Below are 22,514 nucleotides of genomic sequence, written 5' to 3' on the forward strand. Positions count from 1 at the left end.
TCTTCTTTATATTATATAGTTTCTATTGATCTATGGTCATGTTCATTGTTTCTTCAACTATCTTTTGTTCAACTCATCAGTGTATTTTTCATTTCATATATTGTACCTAGAATTTCCATTTCAGTTTTGCTATTTTGAATATCCATACATTCATTCATTATGATAATATGTTCTTTAATAGCTTATTTGTTATAAACTCTTTCAGATTCTTGTTTACTAATTTGGATTTGGCTCATTTTGTTTCTATTGTCTGCTTTGTTACTTGACTAGGGGCTATGTATTTTTCACTTTTTTTAAATGGGTCCAGTCATTTTTATTGTATCCTAGGTATGTGGATAATACATTTTAAAGACTTTGGATTCTTTTGTATTCTTCTGAAGAGCATTGGCTTTTTAAAAATTTTTCATTAAAGAATATTTTTTAGTAGACATTGTTAATTTGATTAGATTCAGATTTCAAAATCTTGTTTCTCCTGTAGTGGGCAGCAATTGAAATCACTGCTTCTTTCATTCTTTAAGCTGTTGCTGTCTACTGTGCTATTTGGAGTCTCTCACATACAGTTCAGGGTTCAGCCCAGGGTTTCAGTAATGTTTTTTCTGCCTCTGTGGCTCCATCTGCTCCAGGACTTTGTTCCTCTCTTTCTAGTTACTGTTGGCTCAAAGCTCCATCCTCCTACTCCTCAAGCCATAGGACTGTGGCTTTATGATTTTGTTTAGCTCCCTGTGCTAGTAAACTGGGAAGTTCTCTCAGATGAAAACTGAGTAATATCTGTGTGTATTGAGCGATTTTGAAATTCTCTGAAATATCCTAGCAAAATACTATAAACTTTGTATGCTTCTTTAAACTTATCTGAAGAATTTTTTTAATGTTTACTTATTAATTTTGAGAGAGCAAGAGCACATACACACACACACACACACACACACACACACACACACGTACATTCGGTGGTGGGGGACGGGGGCATGGAGGAGCAGAGAGAGATAGAGGCAGAGAAACCCAGGCAGGCTCCATGCTCAGTGCAGAGCCCAACCTGAGGCTTGATCTGCCAACAGTGAGATCATGACCTGAGCTGAAATCAAGAGTCAGACACTTAATCGACTGAGCCACCCAGATACCCCCTGAAGAAATTTTTTGTTATCTTTTTTTTTTTAGCATTTTTTTAAATTAAAAAAATACGTTAGTTAATATATAGTGTATTAATGATTTCAAGAATAGAATTTAGTTATTCATCACTTACATGTAACACCAAATGTTCATCCCAACAAATGCCCTCCTTCATGGTAATCGCCCATTTAGCTCATCCTGCCACACAACACCCCTCAAGCAAACCTCAGTTTGTTCTCTCTACTTAAGAGTCCCTTATGGTTTGTCTCCCTCTCTGTTTTTATCTTATTTTTCCTTCCCTTCCCCTCTGTTTTATTTTTTTAAGTTCCACATATTAGTGAAATCATATGATATTTATCTTTCTCTGATAGACTTATTTCACTTAGCATAATATACTCTGGTTCCATCCATGTTGTTGCAAATGGCAGGATTTCATTCTTCTTGATTGCTGACTAATATTTCACTATATGTATACACACTACATCTTCATTATCCAATTATTAGTCGATGTACATTTGGGCTCTTTCCATACTCTGGCTATTGTTGATAGTGCTGCCATAAACACTGGGGTGCATGTGCCCCTTCGAATCAGCAGTCCTGTGTCTGTTGGGTAAATACCTGAGTCATAGGTATTTCTATTTTTAAGTTTTTGAGGAACCTCCATACTGTTTTCTAGAGTGGTTGTACCAGTTTGCTTTCCCACCAGCAGTGTGAAAGGGTTCCTCTTTCTCTGCATCCTCGCCAACATCAATTATCACCTGAGTTGTTAATTTTAGCCATTCTGACAGGTGTGTGGTAGTATCTCATTGTGGTTTTGATTTGTATTTCCCTGATGATGAGTGATGTTGGACATCTTTTCATATATCTGTTAGCCATCTGGATGTCTTCTTTGAAAAAGGGTCTATTCATGTTTTATGCCCATTTGTTCACTTGATTATTTGTTTTTTGGGGTGTTGAGTTTGAAAAGTTCTTTATAGATTTTGGATACTAACCCTTTAACTGATATGTCATTTGCACATATCTTCTCCCATTCTGTTGGTTGCCTTTAGTTTTGCTGATTGTTTACTGTGCAGAAACTTTTTACCTTGATGAGGCCCCAATAGTTCATTTTGCTTTTGTTTCTTGCCTCTGGAGACATATCAACTAAGAACTTGCTGCGGTCGAGGTCAAAGAGGTTGTTGCCTGTTTTCTCTTCTAGGATTTTGATGGCTTCCTGTCTTACATTTAGGTCTTTCATCCATTTTGAGTTTATTTTTTTGTATGGTATAAGAAAGTGGTCCAGGTTCATTCTTCTGCATGTTGCTGTCCAGTTTTGCCAACACCATTTGCTGAAGAGACTTTTTTCCATTGGATATTCTTTCTTGCTTTGTCAAAGATTAGTTGGCCATACATTGGAACATTTCTGGATTCTCTATTCTGTTCCACTGATCTATGTGTCTGTTTTTGTGCCAGTACTATCCTGTCTTAATGATTACTGCTTTGTAATACAGCTTGGAAGTCCAGAGTTGTGATGCCTCCAGCTTTGGTTTTCTTTTTCAGGATTGCTTTGGCTATTCAGGCTCTTTTCTGGTTCCATACAAATTTTAGAATCGTTTATTTAGCTCTGTGAAGACTGCTGGTGTTATTTTGATAGAGATTGCATTGAATGTGCTGATTGTTTTGGGTAGTATCGACATTTTAACAGTATTTGTTCTTCCAATCCATGAGTATGGAATTTTCTCCACTTTCTTGTGTCTTCTAATTCAGTTTCTTTCATAAGCTTTGTATAGATTTCAGTTTATAGATTTTCACCTCTTTTGTTAGGCTTATTCCTAGGTATTTTATGGTGGTTGGTGCAATTTTAAATGGAATCAATTCCTTGATTTCTCTTTCTGTTGCTTTATTATTGGTGTATAGAAATGCAATCAATTTCTGTATGTTGTTTTTATGTCCTTCGACTTTGCTGAATCCATGTATCAGTTCTAGCAGTTTGTTGATGTAGTGGAGTATCATGTCATCTGCGAAGAGTGAAAGTTTGACTTCCTCCTTGCCGAATTGGATGCCTTTTATTTTTTTAAATTTATTTTTATTTATTATTATTAGTATCATTATTATTATTGTTACTATTTTTTTTTTTTTGTCTGATTGCTGAGGCTAGGACTTCCAACACTATGTTGACAGTGGTGAGAGTGGGCATCACTGTCTTGTTCTTGGCTTTAGAGGGAAAGCTCAGTTTTTTCCCAATGAGGATGATATTAGTTGTGAATTTTTCATACATGGCCTTCATGATTTTGAAGTATGTTCCTTCTCTCCCTACTTTCTTGAGGGTTTTTATAAAGAAAGAATGCTGTATTTTGTCATGCTTTCTCTGCATCTGTTGAGAGTATCATGAGGTTCTTATCCTTTCTTTTTTTAATGTGATGTATCACATTGATTGATTTGCAGATATTGAACCAGCCCTGCATCCCAGGAATAAATCCCATTTAATTGTGGTGAATAATTCTTTTAATGTATTGTTAGATCCCATTTGCTAGTTATCTTGTTAAGAATTTTTGCATCCATGTTCATCAGGGAAATTGGTCTGTAGTTCACCTTTTTTGTAGGGTCTTTGGTTTTGGAATCAAGGTAATGCTGGACTCGTAGAATCAGTTTGGAAGTTTTCCTTCCGTTTATATTTTTTGGAACAACCTCAAAAGAGTAGGTGTTAACTCTTCTTTGAATGTTTGGTAGAATTCCCCTGAAAAGTCATCTGGCCCTGGACTGTTGTTTGTTGGGAGATTTTTGACTACTGATGCAATTTCTTTACTGGTTATGGGTCTGTTCAAATTTTCTATTTCTTTCTGTTTCAGTTTCGGTAGTTTATATGTTTCTAGGAATTTGTTAATTTCTTCCAGATTGTCATTTCTTCCAGATTTGTTCATTTCTTCCAGAATTTTTCAGTGTATAATTGTTCATAATATTCTCTTATTGTTTGTTTTTCTGCAGTGTTTGTTGTGATCTCCTCTTTCTTTCATGATTTTATTTATTTGGGTACTTTTTTTTTTATCAGTCTGACTGGGGGTTTATCAATTTTATTAATTCTTTCAAAGAACCAACTCCTGGTTTCATTGTTCTGTTGTTTTAATATCTGTATCATTGATTTGTGCTCTGAGGTCTATTATTTTCCTTCTTGTGCTGGTTTTGGGCTTTATTTGCTGGGTTTTTTTTTTCCCCCAGCTGTTTTAGGTATAAGGTTAGGTTGTGAATTTGAGACCTTTCTTGCTTCTTCAGGAAGACCTGGATTGCTATATACTTCCCTCTTATGACTGCCTTTGCTGCATCCCAGAAGTTTTAGATTGTCGTGTGTTCATTTTCATCGGCTTCCATGTACTTTTTAATTTCCTCTTTAGTTTCTTGGTTAACCCATTCGTTCTTTAGTAGGATGTTCTTTAATCTCCAAGTATTCATGGTCTTTCTTGTGGTTGATTTCCAGTTTCATAACATTATGGTCTCAAAATATGCAAGGTATGATCTTGATCTTTTTGTACTTGTTGAGCATTGATTTATAACCTAGTATGTGATCTGTTCTGGAGAATGTTTCGTGTGCACTCAAGAAAAATGTGTGTTCTGCTTTAGGATGAAATGTTCTGAATATATCTGTTAAGTTCATCTGGTCCAGTGTATCATTCAAAGCCATTCTTTCCTTGTTGATTTTCCGCTTACATGATCTGTCCATTGTTGTAAGTGGGGTGTTGAAGTCCCCTACTATTATGGTATTATTATCAATGAGTTTTTTTATGTTTGTGATTAATTGACTTACATATTTGGGTTCTTTCATGTTGGAGGCCTAAATAACTTACAATTGTTAGATCTTTTTGGTGGATAGACCTCTTAATTATGATAGAATGCCCTTCTTCATCTCTTGTTGCAGTCTTTATTTTAAAATTTAGATTGTCTGATGTAATCCGGCTTTCTTTTGATGACCGTTGTCATGATAGATGGTTCTCCATCCCCTTACTTTCAATCTGCTGGTGTCTTTAGGTGTCCTAGTTCCTTTCCATTTCCATACAATTTCCTGATCAGCTTGTCAATTTCTGCAAAAAAGCCAGCTGAGAATTTAATAGGGATTGAATTTTATTTACAGATCAAGTTGAGTATTGTCATCTTAACAGTATTAAGCCTTCCTGTCCATGTCTTTCCATTTATTTAGCTTTTGAATCTTTTTCAATATTGTCTTGTGGTTTTCAAAGTACTAGTTTTGCATTTTTGTAAAATGTATTACTGAGTATTTTATTCTTTGTGAAGGTGTTGTATACAAGTGTCCTTTAAACTTTTAAAAGATTTTTGCATGGATATACCTAATATACATGTCTATATACCCAATAGGTATATAGACTATGTCTCTATACCCAATAGGTTATATAGACTATGTATCTATACTTTACCCCTTGTATTTCTTCTCTTCTATTTTAATTCCAGTGTTCCACTGATACCATGAAACATTCAGAAAACATTCAGAATTTATGTGATTTCTTTCAGCAGTCATATGATATGTTTATTTTGTGAAATATGTATGACAAGCATTGGTTGTATAGAGTTGGTTAAACATCTTGTGTTTTCAAAGAGGAGATGTAAACATGATATCTAAGATTTAACACAGTGAATATTAGAATTATGTATCAGAAGCATTGTAGAGGATCAGGGAGACTATTTTAGATTGACCTTGAAATATTGGTAAGGGTTTAGCAAACTTGGAAAGACTTTCTATCTAGTCAAAATAAGATAAATCATGAAGGTATAAAAGTTCTTGACAGTTCATAAAGGGTGAATGGGCTTATATAGTTAGTATCAAATGAAGGAAATGATTGAGAGTGAAGTAGGAAATACAGAATAGTTGTGACAGGTTTTAATAAAATGGTAAGGATTTTGTGGGCACTGGAGATTTCTGAGTAGTGGAGTATCGTGGAAGATTTTTTTAAATCTGGGATGATGTTGATTAGATCTGTATTTTAGCAGGTGTTTGCTGAGAGTGGATTGTAGTGGAGAGGTAATAGGGGCTGAGTAACCAGTTAGGAGTCTGTTAAATATCCAGGGTGAGAAGATGAATTTTTTAAAAATTTTTTTTAATGTTTCTTTTTTTTAAAACAGGATTTTTCTTTATTTAAAAAAAAAAGTTTATGTTTATTTTTGAGAGAGAGAGAGAGAGAGACGGAGATACAGAACATGAGTGGGGTTGGGGCAGAAATAGAGGGAGACACAGAATCTGAAGCAGGCTGCAGACCACAGCTGTCAGCATAGAAGCTGACCCATGAACCATGAGATCATGACCTGAGCCGAAATCAGATGCTTAACCAACTGAGCCACCCAGGCACCCTGAGAAGGTGAATGTCTTAACTGGGAAAACCACAGGCTCTGAGATGAATAGTTGACTTTGGATTCTAACAGAAAGATTTTGACTCTTTGATTTAGGAAGTAGGATAGGGAAGGGGAGGGGTTCAAAATAACTTGAGTTTTCTCATTTGGTTTGTTGGATGATTGGTAATCTCTTTCCTGTCCTTCTTTTGTTGTTGTTTTGTTATTTTAATTGTATTAAATAAATTATGTAGGCATGATTGATTGCCTCATTGGCTATGAGATTGAACTCAATCTCAGGCCTCATTCCCCTTTTCTAGAAGAGGCCAAGCTGATGATGGCTCAAAACCCCAACCCTCTAATCACATGGTTCCCTTTCTGGTTAGGCTTTGATAGTGAGATGTCATGAGTATTACATACATATGATATTGAAGGCTCATGAATAACAAAGATACTTCTTGGATTTTTAGTCTCCCAGAAACTAGGGACAAAGGTCAGTAACATTTTTTATTATACAACATAACCCAGACACCTATAAGTCTTCTGCCATCTGCCTCCACATTTCCAGATTCTGTGTCTAATCTGCCATTATCTTGATAATCAATTTTAGATAAAATGTATAATTCCATTTCTCTCTTTATTCACCTCTCCTACTCCCAAACACACATCTGCCTATTTGCAGCCTTATTGCTACCTTTGGTTAAACCAGTGTCAGTTCCTGCATTAAAAGTACAATATGAATCTTGTTTTCTTTTGCCTCTTTTGAAAGTTTCAAGAGTTTTTACTCTTGGATTGATTCCTTTTCATGACATCCTATTCTTTAAGATAAAAATTTTCTCCCTCTGCAGATACTAATTTGGGGTCAAAGCTTACAATACTTTTAAAGGCTTTCTTTTTCTTTTTCTTCTGTGTTTGTTAGCTAAAAATGCCGTAACAGAGTCCAATAGATTGGGTAGTTAAAAAGTTGAAACAATAGAAATTTATTTTCTCATGATTCTGGAGGCTGCAGGTTAAAGGGGTCAGCAGGGTTGGTTTCATCTGAAGCCTTTCTCCTTGTCTTATAGCTAGTTGACCTCTCCCTGTGTCCTTAAATGGTCTTCTTGCATGTGTGTCTGTGTCCTAATTTCATATTCTTTTTTTTTTTTTAATTTTTTTTTTCAACGTTTTTTTATTTATTTTTGGGACAGAGAGAGACAGAGCATGAACGGGGGAGGGGCAGAGAGAGAGGGAGACACAGAACCGGAAACAGGCTCCAGGCTCCGAGCCATCAGCCCAGAGCCTGACGCGGGGCTCGAACTCACGGACCGCGAGATCATGACCTGGCTGAAGTCGGATGCTTAACCGACTGCGCCACCCAGGCGCCCCCTAATTTCATATTCTTATAAGGACACCAGTCATATTGGGTTAGATCCCATCTATATAAACTCATTTTACCTTTATAGCATGCTATTTTTTAGGGGACACAGTTTAGTGTATTACATTTGCCTTATCTCTGTTTTCTGTGGATTTTTTTGTTTTATCTGACTTCCATCTCTCTCTTACATATTTTCCTTGACCATCTTATAGTCTTTGGGTGTCCTTGTATATTTTAGAGTCTGGAAATAGCTGGTTTGTTTAGTTTGTATATGGGCAGAGTTTGTAAGTGGATTTTCTATTGGGCAATACGACTACAAATAGCCCTTCTTTTTGGGGAGAAGACCCTTACATGTCAAGATCTTTGGTCTTTTTCCCCTTTAACTTCCCCAGAGAATAATATTCAACTTATTGCAGGGTGAGCTTTCACACCTTGCTGATAGAGGTATAAGAGCAGAGAAGGAAGAGGCCTGAATATTCTCACAGTTAGGTGTGCAGGTTGACACTTAATCACCCTTACTGTGCCTGGTATTCCTGATTACAGGTCCTCTTCAGCTTGGCTCTTCAGAGATTAAACTTCTAATCTCCTGAAGACTGCAAGGTTGAAGGCAGATGCCAGGGTGTCTTAACTTCTCAGTATGTGAAGATATAGAAAACCTGCAATTTCTTGCTATTTTGCTCTGAACCTCCCCTTCATGTTCTGGGGCATCTGAAGCCTTGAGCAATTGAGGAGTTCTTCAGGAGTGTATTAGTGAGGTTTTATTATGTATTGGTTGCCTACCATATGCTAGGTACTGTGCTAGGATTATCCTATGTAACCTTAATTGTAATCTTTGAAAGGTTCTACTATGAGGTTCATTTTACATATATGAAAACAGAGGGTTTAGAACAGAATTGTAAATTGGAGCACCAGGCTGTGAAAACAAGTGTATTTGACCTCAGAAACTGCACTTTTACCGACTGTGGTACACTCAGAACAGTTGGCAAATTCATGCTTTTGCCAGTAGGTCTACATTCTAGGTTTTGTAAAAATGTCAATATATTGATTTGATCACATTGGAAAAGAGTTGTTATACTAAGTATAATACAAAAATAAAGTGAAGTTCACTACACCTATGGGAATATAGATGTATTTTACTATTTGTGAACATGATAATCAGAACATTTTCCTTTAACAACTTTGAGAGTAGAACAATTTCTAGCATATTTTGAGGGTTCTGCAGGTATAAGCATAGAACTAAATGGTGACATTAGGTTCTGTCATTTTATTGAAAGTTCTAGAACCAAGGGCTTAGTTGTCTATTATTTTTCTGACATTTCCCTCACAGTACTAGATACAGTGTCCTTGGTAAATTTAATGTTCATGAGATGTTGGCAGATAAGCTAAATGACAACTAAGAAATTCAGAACTATATGTTTAAGAATTGTTTTTATGTTTTGGTACTTAGTGTCTAGCATTCTTGTATTTTTAGTCAACGCTTATTTCAGTTATCACTTAATCCTTTTCTTTTCTTTCTAACAGATTACTTCTGTAACTAGATCTCCAATTTGCTCAACAAAGCAGAATGTCCCGATTGCGACAACCCCCCCTTGTGACAGGCATCTCTCCAAACGAAGGAATACCATGGACAAAGGTCATAATTAGAGGAGAAAACCTTGGGACTGGCCCAACTGACCTCATTGGTAAGAGCAAGAACTGTGCTGTGTTTCCATGGTAAATGCAGTTTTATAGTGGGCAGTTGAGGCAAGAGGATATAAAAACAACATTGTGATCTGTACAGAATGAGCTGAATAAAGATTAAAGAATTATTTGGTTTTATGACTTTTCTGTTAAAATCATTATTTTATCAAATCTTGTCAAAATTGCCTATCACTAAGTCCTTCAGAAAGTTTCCCACAGGTGAGATTTTGCCTCCATTTCCTCAGTTTTGATCTCTCCTGCTTTGATTGCTCAAACAGCCTCCTAGCTATTTTTGCTCTCTTTAGTTTTTCCCTCCATTATACAACTGTTTGTATTATTTCTCTAGTGCTTGTGAATTATGCCTCTTCTGTTTCTTATTGCCCTTCAAATCAAATCTAAACTCTCTCTCCTTGGTACCACACTATCAGTTTGATCTCTATAGTTAAGAGTCTGTTTCTTAGTTTGCCTTTCCCTTTCCTTTTTTCCCTATGCCCATTTGTTTTGTTTCTTAAATTACACATGAGTGAAATCACATGGTATTTGTCTTTCTCTGACTGACTTATTTCACTTAGCATAATAGTCTCTAGCTCTATCCATGTCATTGCAAATGGCAAGATTGCATTCTTTTTTATGGCTGAGTGATATTCTGTATATGTATATCTTCTTTATCTACTCATTAGTTGATGGACATTTGAGCTGTTTCCATAAGTTAGTTATTGTAGGTGCTGCTGCTGTAAACATTGGGGGCCATCCCTTGGCTTGTCTTAATCTCCTCTAGAACTTAAAAAAAATGCTCTGGGCTGCTATGTCTCAGTCTAAAGATGGAGCCTAATCATCTTTTTGAAAATGCAAATAAGTGTCATGTACAGCTAGGGTAGAGAGCTAATTATAAATATAATTGTATGGTCAGTTAGGATTATTTTCCTGTGAACTCTGAAGTGCATTCAGAGTAGAGGTGCATTCAGAATGAGGAAGGGAGAGGCTTCAGTATATGCTACTGTGCATGTATATGCCAGTTTCCCATATAAACTTTTCTGGATTCAGACATTCTCTGGACTCTTCTTAATTTATGAGGGACCTATTGGTAAAATACTGGAGATTATGAGTTGAAACTTGTTTTTCTTGAATTATTGGTGCAGGTTGACAGATTGTTTTTTGGCCCTCTGGAAAACTCTTGGAAAAGAGAAAGTAAATTGGAGCTCAGCACTATATTTAATAACTGATTTTTGTACTTCCCAGTTAATTCTTTTCACTAGTGTTATTTAAATGTCTTATTTTATATTTTTCTCTAGCCATGGTTTTTGTTTCTCCAGTAAACAATATTTAAATTATTATTCTTATGAAGATAGTCTTATTTAACTTTTGTCTTGGTTTTTTGATGTAGCTCATTTTAGTTTTTTCTTCATCCAAAGTAGAATAGTCCCTAGAATGCAGGCAAATAAACCATACAGATGGAGGTTATGTCCTACATTTTAACTGGAAGCTCCCAACATGACAGTTACTAGTCTATGTAAATTTTAATCTTGCTTTAGCTTCAGGCAATGCTGTTCTTATTTGACTAAGTGTGTATACTTTTACAAACCTCACTAGTTCAGCTTTCAACCTGCCTATGTATTGCCAAGAAACCATTTTATAAAAAAAGCAAACTTAACCTGCTAAATAATTTGAGTGTTTTTAGCTCAGATGAAGTCTACACTAGCCAAGTAAAACATTATAAAAGCAGTTTATTTGAAATTCTACAAGTTACTTAAAAAAAAGATATTATATTGTATAAAGCAGATTTCTTAGCTTGCAGTGACTTATTAAAAATGTTCTTAAGAAATTAAGAAATCTTTCTTACTATCTTATTTAACTTTTATGACATTTAAAATGATCTATTCAAATCTATGTTTAAAATTAAATGAGGATTATTAATTTTTTTTTTAGTTAAAATGCAGAGCAGATATTAAATCAGAGAAAACTTTATAGCAGCTACAACTAGATGAATAAACTTATTCTGGGTAGTTTTTTTCCAACTTGTGTTTTCATGGATATCATTCATGTTTGTTCATCTGAACATGTTTTTAGGCTTCCTGTCAGTATATTGGAAAGCTAATTCCATTTCTTAATTTTTAAAAAAGATTTATTTATTTATTTATTTACTTATTTATTTATTTAGAGTGTGTGAACGTGGGAGTGGGAGAGGGGCAGACAGAGAGGGAGAGAGAGAATCCCAATGTGGGGCTGGACATGGGGCTTGAGTCCAATGTTTAACCCGGGTGCCTCTCTCATTGTTCAGTTTTGTTTTTTTTTTTTTTTTTAATTTTTTAAATGTTTATTTTTGAGGGAGAGAGAGAGAGAGAGCATGAGTGGGGGAGGAGCAGAGAGAGAGGGAGACACAGAGTCTGAAGCAGGCTCCAGGCTCTGAGCTGTCAGCACAGTGAGATCATCATCTGAGCCAAAGTTGGACACTTAACTGACTGAGCCACCCAGGCGCCCCTCATTGCTCAGTTTTAATCATAAGGTTGTTCTTTAGCAAGGAACCTATATTAGGAATGACTTTATGTTAAATCCTGACATTTATTGTTGAGTAATTTTCCTTTCTGAAATGAGTTAATATTTAAAATAACAAGAATCTTTTTGATAGTATAAACTTTAAAAACATTAACGTATTGACCTAGAGTAATATCAAAATACCCACCATATATAACACTAAAAGTATTCAGTTTATTAATTAAAACTTTTTCCATTCATTTAAAAAATACATAGACTGATTTATGTATGCATAAAAATTATTTGAGCAAATATTCACTGAAGTGTTTCACAGTGCCTATCTTTTCATTTTTTTTAAGTTCATTTATTTATTTTGAGACAGTGAGCAAGCATGGGAGAAGGGGCAGAGAAAGAGGGAGAAAGAGAATCCCAAGCAGGCTTATCGCTGTCAGCACAGAGTCCAATGTGGGGCTCAAGCCCATGAACTGTGAGATCATGACCTGAGCCCAAATCAAGAGTCTGATGCTTAACCGATTGAGCCACCCAAGCTCCCTACTCAGTGCTTATCTTAAAGATGGAGAGGAATTCTAGGGGTGCTTTCAATCTCTTAGATTGTTTACATTTTTCAAAACAAAATTGATTTTCAGGAAAGATATCAAAGATGTTCCCATTTTGAAAAAATAATTTTGAATTATGAATGCATTTAAAAATGTGTAAATGCCATTACACGTTTAAAGAAACCAAAAGAAAACTTAGTCCTAAAGAAGCCTTTAAATGCTATTATTAGGATTCCATACATGTATAAATCATATAGCTGTTTTAGGGAAATCTCTAAAATTCATTATTTCAATAAATGCATCTTTGAAATGTAGTTATTTTTCTCAATGGTTAGTACAACATTCCTACTAAATAGTGCTTTCATTTTAACGAAGGATGACTTGACTCCCTTCCTACATTTTTTAAACCAAATTTGGCATTAATTGAGGTGTTCCTGGTATCTGAAAAAAAATTGTATTACCAAACTTGACTGTTGAACAGTATAAAAAGTTAAATAATGAGAAAAGAAAGCGTGAAGTGTCTGGGTCTTTACCACATACAGTTCGGTTTACTTTTTCCATAAATATTTATTACATTGTTCTCTGCTTTGCAGAAATAGAAAATACAAAGAAAATAAGTTAGTAGAAGAGCTGGCAGTATGTCCATATGGTGATATATTGTTGTTCTGTCTGGGGTACATCTTCCTCACTATAATCTTTCAGTGCCTCCATATTTGGCTACTGCCTAAATTATAATAATTTACTTGGTATCGGGCCTGAGATGCCAGGCACGAGTTGAGGTTTTGGGAGTGTTGGTTTACTATGAGAACAGAATGTAATATAGTGATAGTATCATTAGGGAAACTCAAAGGCACCATGCACTACCTTTATAGGATGCAGATATTAAAAATGAAATAGTAATCCAGTAATTCCCAAGAACATTAACTACATTCACCTGATTTCAAGCTGTGCCTGGAATAAAATATCCTCCATATATGCAATATATAATTTAAACACTAGGAAAAGTAAGTGCAGATTATGTTTAGGAAGATGGATAAATATATTTGTTTGTAGGGAATGATATATACATTTCTTTGTACACTGTAGAATTTTATATCAGCAACTTTGATTTCTAATAATAGTAATAATTTCCCCTTCTAAAACCTACGGACATAATTTAAGATTCTCATAAGCTGAGTATATGGAATGCCTACACATAATTATTATGGTCATTTTTTTTTTAATCCCATTGGTGTTTGAAGAAATTTAAGTATAATCTAAAGAAGTCTTTGATATTAGAGATAAAAGAGTAGACAAAAATCAATAGAGACAGTATGTTTGCAAATAACAGTGGGTATATTCAGTAATAGAAATAACTATTGAACAGGAAATGTTATTTCTAGATTTATTTTCTTCATGGAAAAAACCTGGTAAGACTGACAGAAGAATTGTCTTTTTATGTAACAGACATGACTAAGATCTTTGTTCTTTTGAACTTTGTTACATGCATGCTTTTATTTTCAGGTTTGACAATTTGTGGACATAATTGCCTCCTGACCGCAGAATGGATGTCTGCAAGTAAAATAGTATGCCGAGTGGGACAAGCTAAAAATGACAAAGGAGACATTATTGTCACAACCAAGTCAGGTGGCAGAGGAACCTCAACAGTGTCTTTCAAGCTACTCAAACCTGAAAAAATAGGTATCCATCTTTTATGACTTTTTTCTAAAGAGGAAAATGAAAATACGTTTTGTCTTTTAAAATATATAACTGGTAGATTTGTATAAAACGTTCCTATTTTCACATCTCATTAACTTAGATTATATTTATTTTGACAGGAATGGGATATTGGTTAAAATTTGCATTACTTTTGGAAACGCAGTTTAGTGAGCTAACAGTAAAATCTAAGGAGGATGGTCATGAGAGAATTATTATCCTAAATTCTTTATAAAATCTGTTTATTTAACATTTTACTTTGCCAATTTTAGTTCCTTGATCTTGAACACAGTAATTGCATTTCTCTGTATTATGCAGTTGAGATTTGAGGTAAAATATTCTCCTGATGTGGCCAAATTAGCAATCATATTATCTAAATAATGTTCTTGTTTCCTTCTTTTTCTCTATCCTTTGAGGCCAGTACACAATGTTGCCTGGCCAGAATGTGCCTTTAGCCCTCCAAACTAGAAATAATCTCTCTTTTTTGTATCCTATAGCACTTTATATGTTACTTTTTATGCACTTAACACTTGCTTCCTCAAATTGGTCTGAGGAGTCACTCTGAATACAAATCTGCGCTCTATCACTACAAGCTGTGGAACTTGAATGCTTAGGTTTTTTGTGGGTAAAAGTGGAACAACAGTATTACCTACCTCACAAGATTAAATGAGTTAGAGCATGTATTGTATAGTGCTTAGTATAGACCCTTACCCTAAGTAAGTGTTTAATTAATTTATCATTTTAAATTATTCTTCTCATAGTTATTTCTGTGTATGGCCATCTCGCCTACTAAAATTAGGATAGTGTCAGATTCATCTTTCTGGTCTTTCAATGTCTTGTACATGGTCTGTACTTGATAAACATTTGTTTAAAGTAGGGCTTTAAGCTTAATTAAGCTTAAGGCTTAATTAAGCCCAGGTCACATATCTCTCTTAAACTGAAAAGTAAATAATTTTGCAAATTGTTTTTGTTCTCTATCATAAAACATAGAGCTTTTCTACAGCATTATCTTCCTTATATTCCTGGATTTTTTTTCCATAAATCAAAACTTAGATAAAGAATTTAAGGGAGAATTAAAATATATATATATATATGTGTATATATATATATATATATACACACACACACACACATATACACATATATACACACATTTATACATGTATATACACACATCTGCACACACATATGTGTCAGCATACATTGTACATATATAATATTCCTGTTTTTATTTACTCATTTTTATTTAACATCAAAAATTAAAAATTAAAGCAGGAACTTGTTATCAGTTTTCTGGAGGAACTTAAAACATCTTGGCAGAATCCAGCAATGTCTTATATTTATACAACAGATAAAGACAACTTAATCGAAAGTTTTAACTTTATTCTAAAACATCCTGCCCAGGACCTGGCACAGTATAGGTTCAATAAAGGCTTATCAGACTGAACTCAGGAGTATCTAGACTTGAGCATAACCTCTAACAAAGCCTCTTGTTGCATTCTGTCAGAACTGTGGGTACTAATAGAATTAGTTGGTTCACAAAGGTTCATACAGCTAGAAGTTGCCTGGGATCAAATACCTTCCATGAAGCCTTCACAGCCTCAAGCTACCCATTGGCCCTTTGCCCATTTTCTGTTTCAACCCACATTCAGAAGTGATAAGCCTGTTAGTCCTATGCCAAAGTGAATGTCAAGAATCTGGTCACATAAAAGAGAGTACCATTTTCAGAGATTATATTTTGTTCCCAGTGTCTGTCCATTTTTTCCTGAATATCCTAGTCATTTCCATTACTCAAGCCATGCATTTCTTGGAAAGTGTTTGACTGATATCTTTATATAAAGAATTGTTGGATATTTTTTTGAATTAGCCAACTTAATTATACTGTTTATTTTTTATAAAATACATTTGTTTGAGCAGAACTTTTTCTCAGAGGCTTAGCTTGTCTTCTTTGTTGAATAATGTACAATGTAACCATGAAGCAAGAGATATTATTTTTGCCATTTGATAGATTTTTAGTGTTTTTAATCAAGCCACAAGCCACTAAAAAAAGAAAACACCCAAAAAACAAACAGAGCTTTTGTGCTGTCAAATCTCTTAAAAATTACCTTAGTGTGCATTTTGTTTTAGGTCTTTAAAAAGTGAAGCAATAGCGAAAGACTTAGCCTGTATCTTATTAAGGATGTGCTCCTCATTTTGGTAGGTATTTTGGATCAGTCTGCTGTGTGGGTTGATGAAATGAATTATTATGATATGCGTACTGACAGGAATAAAGGAATTCCTCCCTTGTCTCTGCGTCCTGCTAATCCACTTGGCATTGACATTGAAAAGTGAGTACCATCTTGCCTTTAGTTTTCTTTATTGCTGAAAACTTTTATATACTTAAGAGTGAAGAGAGTGACGCTCCAGAAATATCCAGGCAAGCACAGTTGAAGACATCTCTGTAGTTGGGAGACAAGTTGTATTTCTGAAGCCTTGTCAGGTTTGCTGCTTGTGAGTGTTCCAGTTAGTTAAAACTTTTGGTGAAAACTACCTACCTCTTTTAGTTTTTTGAATTTACACTTTGTGAAGAAGAAAAGTATCTTGAAATATTTAATAACTAATACTTTTAATGATAGGAGAATGCGTTATCTCGGGTTTGTGAGTTTAAATATTTAGATGGTACTTGAAATCAAAATAGAATTTTCTGGGGCGCCTAGGTGGCTCAGTTGGTTGAGCCTCGGACTTTGTCTCTTGGCTTGTGAATTTGAGGCCGCGTGGGGCTCTGTGCTGACAGCTCAGAGCCTGGAGCCTGCTTCGGATTCTGTGTCTCCCTCTGTCTCTGCCCCTGCCCCACTCATGCTCTGTCTCTCTCTTTCTCTATAAAAAATAAATAAACATTAATTTTTTTTTTTCAAAACAGAATTTTCCAAGTGCTTGATGTTTTGGGGAAATATTTTAGAATAATTAGGCCCAGTGTGGTTTTTTATTTTGCTTACGATCCCTGTCTGTAAGTCGTACTTAATCCAGACTTACTTTATCAGTATTGTGACAGGTAAATGATATTTTTCAAGATGTTACCGAATCTGTAATTTTCTATTCTTAATTGCTAGGACAATGTTTAGTAACTTTTATAATTAGTACCTTTATCCTTACATCTTAATCAATTTATCTAACACATCAATCGTGTCTAATTTATTTTCTAGCCTTGATGGTTCTGCTCATGAAGTTATATACTGAGTGTTGCTCTGTAAACACTGAGGGTGACAAGTTAGTTCTATTAACACTTTAACCATAGCTTTAAGTTTTTCTAAGAATGGGGAAAATTCTCTGCTTAATTTTTATTTAACCTTCAAGCCTATACTTGAAGACCATTAGTAATTCAAATAGTAAGCTGCTTTTTCACCTAGTGAGGTTTTTACCCCTGGCTAAGAGGAAGGGAGCAAGTGTTTGTCTTGGAATTTACGATGTGTTGAGAAGTCCTCGGGTTTAGCAGCTTTTAGTGAGCTTGGACTGTCCTAGGTCACATCTTTGAAGCTCTTTGGCAGTATGGGTCATTCTGGAGCTGTTTTAAGGACTTCAGTGCTCTATAAAGAGTTTGAGGATCAAGAAAGTCTAGAAAAGAATGGTAATTACTAGCTATTTAGTTGAACAGTTTCAAGCATGAATAGACTTTGCAGTTGATACTAAGCCTTTTATTTTTTTTATTTTTTTATTTTTTAATTTTTTTTTTCAACGTTTATTTATTTTTGGGACAGAGAGAGACAGAGCATGAACGGGGGAGGGGCAGAGAGAGAGGGAGACACAGAATCGGAAACAAGCTCCAGGCTCTGAGCCATCAGCCCAGAGCCCGACGCGGGGCTCAAATTCAGGGACGGCGAGATAGTGACCTGGCTGAAGTCGGACGCTCAACCGACTGCGCCACCCAGGCGCCCCGATACTAAGCCTTTTAATAGGCTGGTTCAATACCCTTGAAAGCCAGCTTCTTTCCAAGTCCTGCCACAAAAGAAGTGTAGAGCAGGAGGTCCTATATGATTGTTCTTTCGTGAGGAAAATACAGTTTAGGAGTATTGTATGAATTTTGTATGAGATTGAGACAAAACTTTCAAAGTTAGGATTAAATTGAATGTTTACTATCATAAAATAGATTTTCTTAATTTTCAGTTTGGCATATAACCCACTCCTTCTATGACTTTTTTACCTTCCTAGGCCCTTCCACCTTTTGACCGCCTTTATTATTCCTGTTATTGCTGCTACCCACAAAGGAGTTAGGCTTGAAATCTCTCTAATAGCACTTTTTCATAATACGGGTCAGGATTATTCTTTGCTAACATTGGTAACAATAGCCAGGAATAATGGCACTTAAAGTTCTTGGCTCTTTAAAAGTTCTTTTTTTCTTTTCTGAGAGGTAATCTAATTTAGTCTAGAGCCAAACTCAGTTTGAATCATAGCCCTACTGCTTACTAGCAGTATGACTTAACTACTCTGACTCAGTTTCCTTAGGTAGAACATGCCGTACCTGTGTCATGGGGTGGTTGTGAAGATTCAGTGAGTGAGTGCTTTAGAAGAGTGTCTCTCATAGCAAGTGCTTAAAAAATGTTTGTCATCATTACAAGGATTCAGTGCTCTTGTATAATACACTGTTCCTGGCTTCGCTCTGTCACTTAGGAGGAGAATTTCTTTTTAATGACTATTAAGATTTCGGGGTAATAAATTGTATTAAAATCTTAAAATAGCATTATGTACATTAATTTAAGAAGTGTTTAAATGGGGATAAAATTAACAGTAGTATTTCTTTCAAGCTCTTAAGTTTCAAATAATAATTTGCTCAGCCATGGGATAATTAAAGAGTAGCCTTTTGAAAAGGTAAAATCATGACTGTCCTACAAATATAAAGTGAACACATTTTAAGAGCATTATTTCATTCATTAATTAATGGGAAATCGAGTAAAATGTTAAAAACAGTTCAGGGGGAATTCCAGAGGGTAGACATAATAGGCAATGAGGAATGCTAACAGATGCAGATGGGGCACTTATACTGCATGGTAATTAGTTACATCTTTACCTGATAGGTATTCCTGGTTGCCATCAGCCCTCTACAGTTTAACTTCTGTGTTTCTAACAGAGTTGCAAAATAGGGACAAAGGCATAGATCCCTATAAGAATCAGAAAATACTGGGAAGGTCCTCCAGACAGTGAAAGGATACCCAATAATCCTTTTGCTTATTTAAAGTCTTCTGAAAATTTTCCAGTAAAAGGACAGACTAGATATACTAGCAAGCAAGAAAATGAAAGGTGAAAGTAGGAAGAGTTATAGACAACAAGAGAAGAGAATGTTTTTGGCTAGACATGCTTTTTCAGGTTCCTTTTTTATTTTTTAAAGGTACTGCCAGGAAAACCGCATTTATTTTATTGAATTCTCTGACCTCAGATAGAAATCTTATTTTAGAAAAAGAGAAAAGGAAAGGAAAAGCAGATGTTAAAATATTGATGGATTTTATTTCCCTGACTCAATATTTTTCAGATAAAAGTTTTGCTGTCTGTAGAGAAGGATGTACTTTCAGGTTAGAATCCCTAAGAGCATTTCCTTACTGGTTTTTATTTCTGTATGTTAATGTCATTTGGGGTATTCTTTTATTTAAAAGGTTGGAAGAGGATCTACTTTTAATTTTTTAAAAAACTTCGTTAGAGAACGAACACCAGGGTTTTAATTATTTTAATAATTTAAAATTTAATTTATTTTATTTTTTATTTATTTATTTTTAAATTTATTTAATTTAATTATTTTTAATAATTTTAATTATTACCTTTGGAAGATGAATCAGTTGTTGGTAATTGCATTGTGAATGTTTATGAAATTCTCTTCAGCCGACAGTCAAATGTGCAACGTGGAACAGTGGGGTGTCCTGTAGTGTTGTGGCCAGTTCATCTGAATTTGAAAAAGCGAGTGAGAGTAGCAGAATATAGTTTTCTGGTTGCTCTTTGGTGTGAGTCAGAGTTTAATAAACATTTTATTGTTGTGCCCAGCATTCATCCTGTTGTCTTTCAGCTATGGGTTTAACAACTGGCATTTATTGGCTTCATTTGCCTCCTTAAGTCCTTCATATTCCTAAATTTTTTACTGATGTTTTGCACACATGGTGCCTTGATATTTATAAAAATGTTACCAATTGCTTCAAAAAAGATAACTTCACCTTGAACTGAGATTAGGATTTAGTTGTAAAAAGTGTATATTTCTGATTTGTTGTATTGATTGTCACAGATGTATGTGTTCGTTGCACAGCTTAAATTGTAATGGAGACAAATCATTTAAATTGAAAGAGAAGGTAAAACAGGTTCATGTTAAGTAAAAGCCCTCACTGGGTTGTATTTCTTAAAATAAATATCTGTCTAATGGAATATTTATAAGTAATGTTTTTGGACATTGTACATATATGGGAGTGAGGACATAAAAATGAAACTTTGCCCTTGTTTTTATATGGTCTACAACTTTTTTGTGAAATAGTTACATAAGAAAGGCTATCTAGAGTAGTCATTTGATGTGCCGTTTACTTGTTTTATTTCCATGTGGATTTTAGGGCATTGTAGATCTGATTTTCTTCTCATCAATTAGGTTTTTCAGTAGAAAGAAAAGGTGACCAGTTTTCCCAGTAGATTTAGAAACCAGGGACAGGTGGAAAAATAATTCTTAGTATGAGTGTAGAAGAGAAAAGCCTTGGATAAATTTGTCTTTTAGAAATTTTATAAAACAGGTTGTGGGCTGTGATACAGTGCCTAAGTTCAGAACCTGTCACGCCCTATCCCCCAAAATAAGAAAGAAAGAAAAAAACAACAACAGCACACATACAACCAAAAACAAGCTCATAATATTTAATACACCAAAGTGAAAATAGTGATGCTAAAAATTGAAAGCCAAAAGAATTGAGTATAATATACACACACTGAAAAGAACTATATAAGCTTACTTTTACTGTGTTAGCCTCCCTGCCTTTCATCTTTCCATCTGCCAAATCAAGAAAACATGTTCTCTTTAATGCAAACACAGAGTAACACAACTGTAACTAGGCCTCACTCTATGTGAGGTGGTTAGAATTTTTCTCAAAATGATTTTGTTTTGCTTGCTTAAGGGTCATTACTGCAGATTAAGGGTCATTACTGCAGATTGTTCTCATACTTGAAAGCAAATTCTGATATGTTAAAAACATTCCTGTTTTAAATCTGACCAGTGACTCTCTATACCTGGATCTTCCCATGGCATGGGCTAAATCTTTTCAGAAGATTTAAATCTGAGCTTACACTGCCATCTAATGGAAAGTGTATATTTTAGGGGTGGCAAGAGTTGTCAGCTACTGAAATTGTTTTGGTTCATGAACTTGCTTAGTAGAATATGTGTTACTTTCACTGTCCCAACTATGGTAGTAGATTTAAAGTGTAAATTTAGTTTAAATTACTCAGAATATACCTTGCTTTTACTGACTTGTTAAGCCATCACTTCACTTGATGGGCCTTATCCTAAAATCTGGTTATTGTGAACAAACATTTAAGTTTTAACTTTCTTACTTTCTCAGCACCATTGACACAGTGCTTCTTCCTCTCCTAATACTGTTATAAAGACCATTAACAATTCTCTGTATTCTAAAACAGCGCTGCCTTCACTCTCCTTAAATTTCTATCTTTCTAGATATGTAGTTGTGGTTTTATTTTATACCTCAGAGTCATCGGTTCTTTATTTGACAATAGAAGTACCAGGTTCAAATCTCAACTATTTACATGCAATGTCTCTGAAGCTGTTTTCTCACTGTAATATGGGAATATGTTGTTATGACAGTATGTTGTTATGACAATCAAATAACATGATACTTATGAAAATAGTCTGTGAAATACAAAGAACTAAATAAAAAGAATAACAATAACAGCAAATAACATTTTTGAAAATTTATTGTGTGTTAAAACTGCTAAGCCTTTCAAATGCATTATCTATTTTAATTCTCAAAACATTCCTGGGAGGAAGATATTATGATCCTAGTTATCCAGTAACTGGGACCTTAGAGTAAATAGCTTCTCGAAGGTTATACAGACAAATCTAGCAAACTTCCGAGATTGAACCTAGAGCCTGAGCTCTTAACCACTACTTATTATTATTGCCTCCCACTTATATAATGCTATGAGCCATCTCTGCTTTTTGTAGATATGTTCCCTAGGCATTGTCATTCATTGTGTTTTTTCCAGATCTTCTATTGCATGTTCATTTTGAGGTATTTGTGTAAAGCATATGTTAGGCATATATTTTAGGATCAAATACTGACTCAGGATGTGTTCAGCTATAAGTAACAGAAAATGAAAATTAAGCTTAAACAAAAAAA

The 22,514-nt window shown here is 34.7% G+C and overlaps 1 protein-coding gene across 2 annotated transcripts in view; it reads left to right on the forward strand.

Annotated features, from left to right (window-relative positions):
* Window positions 1-22,514, forward strand: part of EXOC2 (exocyst complex component 2) — a 277,000-nt gene that overhangs the window by 45,455 nt on the left and 209,031 nt on the right. For both annotated transcript variants that reach the window (XM_047859097.1, XM_047859098.1), the window contains exons 2-4: window positions 9,293-9,453; window positions 13,984-14,160; window positions 16,376-16,502. In XM_047859097.1, the coding sequence (XP_047715053.1) occupies window positions 9,336-9,453; window positions 13,984-14,160; window positions 16,376-16,502 (422 nt within the window). In that variant the 5' untranslated portion in view covers window positions 9,293-9,335. The remainder of the gene's footprint in view (window positions 1-9,292; window positions 9,454-13,983; window positions 14,161-16,375; window positions 16,503-22,514) is intronic.

Source organism: Prionailurus viverrinus, chromosome B2 (assembly GCF_022837055.1).
Source record: "Prionailurus viverrinus isolate Anna chromosome B2, UM_Priviv_1.0, whole genome shotgun sequence".
Taxonomy (NCBI): domain Eukaryota; kingdom Metazoa; phylum Chordata; class Mammalia; order Carnivora; family Felidae; genus Prionailurus; species Prionailurus viverrinus.